This window comes from Esox lucius, chromosome 4, assembly GCF_011004845.1.
Source record: "Esox lucius isolate fEsoLuc1 chromosome 4, fEsoLuc1.pri, whole genome shotgun sequence".
Taxonomy (NCBI): Eukaryota; Metazoa; Chordata; class Actinopteri; order Esociformes; family Esocidae; genus Esox; species Esox lucius.
The window spans coordinates 30,823,966-30,831,418 of record NC_047572.1 but is presented as its reverse complement, the minus strand read 5'-3'; the positions used below and the strand labels follow the sequence as shown (position 1 = coordinate 30,831,418).

At 44.8% G+C, this 7,453-nt stretch overlaps 2 protein-coding genes across 5 annotated transcripts; one reads left to right on the top strand and one right to left on the bottom strand.

Moving 5' to 3' along the window:
* Positions 1-1,083: 1,083 nt before the first annotated feature.
* smim19 (small integral membrane protein 19) lies at positions 1,084-2,969 on the bottom strand. Of its 3 annotated transcripts, none has more exons than XM_010902066.3 (3): positions 2,685-2,969; positions 2,292-2,434; positions 1,084-2,009 (listed from the first exon to the last, which is right to left on the bottom strand). In XM_010902066.3, exons 1-3 carry the CDS (start codon positions 2,813-2,815, stop codon positions 1,942-1,944), a joined length of 342 nt encoding a protein of 113 aa, XP_010900368.1. In that variant the 5' UTR covers positions 2,816-2,969; the 3' UTR covers positions 1,084-1,941. The 3 variants fall into 3 exon arrangements, with proteins under 3 accessions (XP_010900368.1, XP_010900378.1, XP_010900385.1); XM_010902076.3 differs by having other exon boundaries at positions 2,310-2,434; positions 2,685-2,963; XM_010902083.3 differs by having other exon boundaries at positions 2,639-2,725.
* Positions 2,970-3,069: 100 nt separating this feature from the next.
* On the top strand, positions 3,070-5,905 carry si:ch211-175m2.5 (uncharacterized protein LOC568697 homolog). 2 transcript variants are annotated; one of them, XM_010902095.4, is made up of 5 exons: positions 3,070-3,177; positions 4,288-4,476; positions 4,607-4,706; positions 4,836-4,966; positions 5,092-5,905. In XM_010902095.4, exons 1-5 carry the CDS (start codon positions 3,133-3,135, stop codon positions 5,380-5,382), a joined length of 756 nt encoding a protein of 251 aa, XP_010900397.1. In that variant the 5' UTR covers positions 3,070-3,132; the 3' UTR covers positions 5,383-5,905. The 2 variants fall into 2 exon arrangements, with proteins under 2 accessions (XP_010900397.1, XP_019901218.1); XM_020045659.2 differs by lacking the exon at positions 3,070-3,177 and adding an exon at positions 4,022-4,038.
* The last annotated feature ends 1,548 nt before the right edge of the window (positions 5,906-7,453 follow it).

The following is a 7,453-nucleotide window of genomic DNA, read 5'->3' as shown; positions in this document are numbered from 1 at the left end:
CAAAACAGCCTGATGAATTTGAAGGTGGACAAGGACAGGGACAAGCAGGTGGGCAGGGATTACCAGGTGGGTGAGGACAGGGATTACCAGGTGGGTGAGGACAGGGATTACCAGGTGGGTGAGGACAGGGATTACCAGGTGGGTGAGGACAGGGATTACCAGGTGGACAAGGACCACCAGGTGGGCAGGGATTACCAGGTGGGTGAGGACAGGGACCACCAGGTGGGTGAGGACAGGGACCACCAGGTGGGTGAGGACAGGGACGACCAGGTGGGCAGTAGGAGTCATCATGCAGAAAGAAGAACACACCCAGGTGGACTTTAGATAGGTACAGCGAGAAATAGGTTTCTTCAATGCCTCCTGGAGCTTTTTCCTCACTCTCCATGGGGGCAAGATGCACTTTTCTGATGTCAGAATTTAAATTGAGGGGGTTTTTACCACTTGAAACCGTTTCTCTCATGCCTGTCCTGTCTGTGAATATTTTACAGTCTACAGTTTTAATTACAGTAGGAAAATTGTAGACTACCCTAAAGACTCGGGGGTAAAATAACAGAAAATGTGCCTGTGACAAAACTGAATAATCAAAGATTTAATACCGCATGCACGCACACACACACACACACACACACACATTCCCCCACACATTGCAGCTCTATTTAGAACGGTCAAGGATCCGGTTCTGCATTGCGCTCCGGCTGTTGATATATTGATGGGTTTAATCAGTGTGTCATGGATCAGCCGGGAGGAGTAATCATTTTTCCATTACACCACCTCCGAAGCACATCCACTGGCATTTGTTTGGCCTCTTTTGTGTTGTGTTTCTGGGCCACGGCTTGCTCTGACTAATGTTTTATTTATTTCTCTGATGGATTACAGGCCAAACGTTTCTGCTAGGCCCCTGATGCAAAAAGTCACCTTCCTCAATCACTGCCTTTCAAACACCAAACCTGTCTTGCTAAACTGGACAAAACACACACCAAAACTAACTTTTTGCACTGAGAGTAGTGACATTGGAGGGAAATTAAATTAATTATTATAACAAAAGAAGTGGAGCAAGGAAGGAAGGTTTGAATGAAAAACAAATATTGTTCATTGGTCTTTTATTACTTTGAACCAGAAAAGTAAAATAAATTAATTTCCTTTTTAGAAACAGTAACTGAAGTGGTGAAAATTCAACTTTGATCCTTTCAACATGTTTAGGCTGTTTTGTAAAGACAAAAGTTAGAAATCTAATTTGTAAAGACAACAGTTCTTGCCAACCAAACTAATTGATATGATTGATTAAATGGTCCCTTATTAGATTATGAGTAAGAATTGCAATACCAAATCCATTAAAGGTCCCCCTAAAAACCACTATGAGGGGACAAATCTACAAAAATACTTAAATAAGTCAGGGCTGCTCAACCCTGTTCACGGAGAGCGACCTTCCAGTTGGTTCTCTCAAACCAAATGCAGCACACTAAATTTTAAGAAATAAGTGTCAGCTCTACTGACCAAATCAGGTTGGTCACAGCAGAGGTTCATACAGTTGACCATTCAGTTGGTAGATCTCTGAGAACAAGGTGGGGTGGCACTCCAAAAAAAGCATTTTAATACATTTAGAACTAGCTAATGAAGACCACAACAGAAGCAGACATATACAAAAAAAAATAAACAGATGCTGAATTGGTAACAGCCAGTTGCGTAGTTCTTCATATCAAGAGCCAATACAGCCCTTACATCAGGGGGACAGCAAAAGCTACACAAACACAGACAATTTCAATTGACATGTCTCAATCATAGAGCCCTGCTTTGACCCTCAGCTCCTTACTCCTAGTCTGCACGTCCTCTTGAGAAGTGTAATAACTGATCACATTTAGGGAAGCCGGGGCGTTAAATAGAGAATGGCAAGGTTTAACAGACTGGCAGGATGTCGGTTCACGCTACCATGTCGTCCAGTTCTCATTCCATAGAGAGCTGAACACTCTCACTATGGCCTTGTTGTTGTTGCTGCTGGTCGTACTTCCTCGCTGTTAACAAGAGGGGAGAGAAACGGTCTGAATTATACCACATAAAACTGTAGGATTTACTTTGAAAGTTCAGATGAGTTGCACAAGCCAGCCTATTAGTGAATGACAGAGGTCTTTAAACCAGACTTGTATTTGATTAATTTGAGATTAGTTCACTTCCAGTCATGGACATAAATAAATGCAATTTTATACAAGAATTCTGTATTTAATACTAATTTGCCAACAAGCGCTAGGTGAACACAAGGCCGAAAAGTGAAGCATCATTCTGTAATAGCAACGTACTGATATTGAAAATCCTACCAAGTGAGTACATCTCCAGCTGCTGACGGAGTCGAACTTTCTGCAGACTGTCGTAGAAGTTGGGTTCGGCCGTGGCTCCGGCGGTCGGGGGCAAGGCGAATATTCTCATGATTTTCCTCTTATTTCTGAAGATAGGAACAAGAGAAGGACAGAGATTGAGACCTAAAAAAGTAATTCACGTGCATTAGCTGGCTGAATGCTTGGTAAAAGACAGACCCAACACAGTCATTCATGTGCATTAACTGAACACTTCGTTCAGGCCAAAAGCATATCGCAAGCATGTTTTACGGAAGCACACAGTGTAAAGTAAGATTCGGAAATGTACTAACAGTCGCCGGGCATGTGTTGGAAGCAAATACAGAAAGACACTCTTACTTTCTAGCATACATCAGCAATCCGAAGCTAACCAAAATGACGAGTAAATATACATTTGTGGCCTCATTCCACGCCTCGTGCACGGAGTAATCCAACGATTCCTCGTTCGCCATCACCCCATGGCCGCCCATTGTCACAAAACTGTGAGGTGGCTATGTTGTTATTGTTATAAATGTGATGTATAATCCATGCAAGAGTTAGCGAAATGCGAAGACTCCTGCGATGTAAACAAAGGCTACGTCGTTTCCGCGTAAAGAGCCAGACAAACACGCCTCCGCTGGCGAGGAGTGGGACTGCGTTGGATTGGATGAACCGACAAGGCGTTCCTTAATGGGAGTAACACGAATGCTAGACAGTGATTGGGTTTTCATCTTCACCAAGACCTCCCCGAACAACGTTATTCAAAACAGGAAGTAAGTACAGTATTCGCTGTTCCCTTGAAGTTGACATGGCTTGTGGAGGTGTTTGGAAGTTTCTTCGTGCTTCAAACCTTGTAAGTAGTCGAATCCAAAAGGTGTTATTGCTAACGCACATTAGAATTCGTGTCTTTTTAGTCAGTCAAGTCAGATTTAATTATAAAGCATATTTAAAAACGTGTCAACCGAAGTGTTTTAATGAAATGTCTAGGACAGCAAAAAGAAGACCATACAGAAAACATATAGCTAACTAAACATATTATCATTGGGCATGACAAACATAAACACAACGTCCTACTCATTTGCAAACTCAAATGCTAAAGAAAAAAGATAGGTCTTAAGGTGGGATTAAAACAATTTTGCTACTATGGAAGACCTAATCAGTGGCGTTTTTATGTGTAAAAAATTGGTGGGGCACAAACCATTTCAAAATATAGGATACATACCAGTAAAGCTACAATACTCCCTCTTGCTACTGATCAACAAACAGCGTGGCTCCACAAAACACTTTTAATGACAGAGCAGCTTGCTTCTACCAGGTGTTGTAGTACACATACTGGAGAGAGAGAGACCTTATTGTGTATTTGCTCTCCTCTCTCACACACATGTACAATTACCACTCTCGCATTTACGCCTAAATTAGCAATGCAACCAAGCAACCAACCAATGTGCCTACAGGGCCATAAGCAAACAGCAATGAGCTCAACACCACTGAAGGCCACAACGTAGCGGAAAGACAACTTTTTAGCGACTGACACTCGTCACCATCTATATCAAGACACAGCACAAAAATAAGACCAATGCACGGACCAGCACCACAAAGGCAGGATGATAAATTATGCTTTCACTCACCAAGGCTGAGGGCCCACTTGAAGAGAAAGGTGGCACGGCGGTTCTTCCCCCTAATGACCAGTCGCCCCTGGACCTAACATATAAAGGTAGCTAGCTATTCCACATCTTTGGAGCAGCAACAGAAAATTCACGGTCTCCTGTAAACTTTAATCTTGACCGCGGAGCACACAAAAGCATTTTGTTAGAAGACCTAAGGGTCCTGCAGGAAGAGTGGTGGATAACGAGGTCCGAATTATAGGAGAGCGCTGCTCCGTGTAGCTCATTAAAAACAAATACCGTTAGTTACTACTGTCTCCTAGCAGCTGAGTTTCTTGTATGAATTTACTCTACTGTAGACATCTCTCCGTTATGTGGCTGGCAACACGTTAAGGCTGCGAATGGCACCTTGTGCGGCCGGGGCAGCCATAACCTGGGGGCGGTTTTTATGCGACTCCCCACCGGAGAACATCAGCCGCTATCCTGTTCCAAACAAGAAAGACCTGCCTTTCGACATGGTGGAGCTAATGGAGGAAGTGGAGTCCAAGGTAGGATACAGCAGTACCAGTTGTAACATTAAAAGTAATGTTTCTCGCTAGTGTAGAAATACGCTATAGGCTGCGCGAATTAATGTCAGCACCGGCTTGATAACGTCTGGGGGTTTCTGCTTCCTCAAAGGGCGGATTCCTGCCCAATGTCTTCAAGGTCCTTGCCCATCGACCGGCAGAGTTTCGAGCCTTCTTTTCCTATTACAACGAACTGATGAACAAGGAGACAGGTTTGAGAGGGAGGGGGAGAGGGAGGGGGAGAGGGAGGGGGAGAGAGAGGGAGAGAGAGAGAGAGAGAGAGAGAGAGAGCGTGTTTGTGTGTTGATCTGAAACGTCTGTTTCTCTGTCCTTTCTTCTAGGGGGACTGACTAAGGCTGACCGGGAGCTGATTGTGGTCGCCACTAGTATACACAACCGGTGTCTTTACTGTGTCGTGTCCCATAGTGCACTTCACCGCGTGTACTCCAAGAAACTCACCCTGGCCGACCAGGTACCTTGACTGGGTCATCTATAATGAAAAGGGTCTTCTAGTGGCCTAAACGAGACTCAACACAAACACACTTTAGGCAGCCAACTCCCTATGTTTACCCCCCCCCCACTCGCCTTCGTCCCCAGGTTATTGTGAACTATGAGAAGGCAGAACTGACCCCTAGGGAGAGGGCAATGCTGGACTTCGCCTTGGCCGTGTGTCGTAGCGACACCATCACCGACCAGCACTTCCTGTCCCTGGAGGAAGCAGGCTTTCACCGCGAGGACGCCTGGGACATTGCTGCCATTGCTGCTTTCTTCGCCATGTCCAACCGTCTGGCGCATCTCACCGACTTGAGGCCCAACAAAGAGTTCTACAACATGGGCCGTTTGCCCCGGGACAACACAAAGGGCAAGGGCCATGTGGGTGGCGGGTAGCGGGGCTTTGGGCAGACACCCACAATGATGCAGGCAGAAGTCCCCTCGTGGGTTTAGGGGGAACTATTTAGGCTTACAAGGACCTAACCGCAGCCCAATTCCAATCTGTTTTCTCTCTAATTATTATTTTGAAGTAATCAGATCAGCGCTTAAAAGCATCTAATTTGTGGTAAACTAAGCTGGGCGATCTTGGTATCGCGGAACCATAACTTCCGTCTGTGAAATCAAATCTTATGCGATTAGTACTCTACTGCTGAGCTGTATCCTGTAAATCCTAATCATTCTATTGCATACAGGCCCTCAGTGCTTGACTTTTCGAACATAATCGTGTGCGTGCGTGCGTGTGAATTTAAATGTGTTTTCCTGTAAATGTTCATTCCAGAATAAGTAGTTTTTTCCGGTTTGAAGTGTGTAACAGTAGTGTAGTGGTTGAGTAGCACTGTGTGAGTTAACAGAACACTAACTGCAGTGCTGTAAAAATCCACCATGTTTTCTGAATAAATTATACATTATTTGTTAAATATTTAAATGAAAACTCTTTCATCACGCTATTGCTACAGAAATACAACTGGGCACTCCTTGATAATGAAAATGGTTATGTGTGCATAATGTAGCATGATTCAACCACTAGAGGGTGATGTAGCCCTATATTAGAACAACACCCCTTTATATTAGGTCAACAGAGACTTCTAGATCTGGTTGTCTTGGGTGGATGTCGGAGATTACTTTGATTATTAATAATTTAACCAAATTATATTTGGATTTACTTTTAGAACGACCAAATGCGCTGACGTGAGTCGGTTGCTGGGTCCTGTATGGGATCTGGCTTTGTTAATGTTATGATCAGTAGCGTCTGCCTGTAGAAACAGATTCCCCCTCCCCACCATTCATGTCAGCATAGTGTGAGAACAGAGGAAGCGCAGTTGTGCCGTGACCACACTTCACCGGGTTTTGTGTTTAATCTCACCACACTTTACAGCATTTTGTGTTTAATCTCATTGCACATCTGTTTGGTCTACAGCCCTGAAACCTCTCCTCAAGGTACCCCCTAAACATTTCACAAATGTATGATAGCCCGGATCTAGCTCACCCTGATTCACCTACCCGAGAGCTTGATTGGATGACTTGCTGAAACAGTTGTGTTGTTTCTGGAACAGATACGCGGAACAGCTGGTTGCCAAACCAAGGAGAGGTTCAATGCTCCACTTTGACAACTGTGTGTGTGTGGTTTGTGTGTGTGTGTGTGTGTATGTGTGTGTGTGCCCCTGTTGTGTCACAGCCATGAAGACAACAGGGGCATTTACACGCCTGCTACTGCGGACATGACAGCCATGGAGGGACAGCAGATAAATGGGCAGTATAGACGGAGAAATTTAAAAGACGCCTGTTGGTGAATGGGTCATTTAGATTTTTGCAATATCAATTTGGGGGGCAGAAAGTAGATTGGATCGCTGGGAATGTGAGGTGAAGCATCTGCCGTTCTGTGATAAGTTCCCTTGTGGGTCTGTACTTGTCTATGGTCTCTGTGGTGTTTCTAATAATACACACATCTCTACCCTGTGCCAGCTCTAGCCTTTTGCGGGCCCTAAGAAAAATTTCATTTGGGGCCCCCTCTCCCCTAGCAGTTGTGGGCTCCCTTGCAGTCGATGGCCAAGTAGCGTTTGGGGGCCCTAAGCAACTGCTTATGTCACTTTTGCCTGGAGCTGGCCCTGTCTCTACCTACTGCCAGTCACCCAAGGTGGGGGGAGGACCCAAAATGACCCCAGAAGACAACCATCCAGGTTGTCTGAGTCACAACACGCTATTCAAATTGCACTATACTTTTTCTGCCAATAAATCTTTGCTGGATTGACAGTTATGGTAGCATGTATTAGAAAAGAGTAATTGGGTCTCACTAATACCGATTTATTTAAAACCGAATACGCGTCTTTTCAGGACCAGACCATATCTCCTCTTCAGTAAAGGTTCATCAACAACAGTAGCGAACTCATTGCCCGGGGACTCGTAGCGAGTGGATGCTTTCAGTCATCCGGTGAGCTGATTCTATTGGTCCTCACTGCAGATGTCCAGC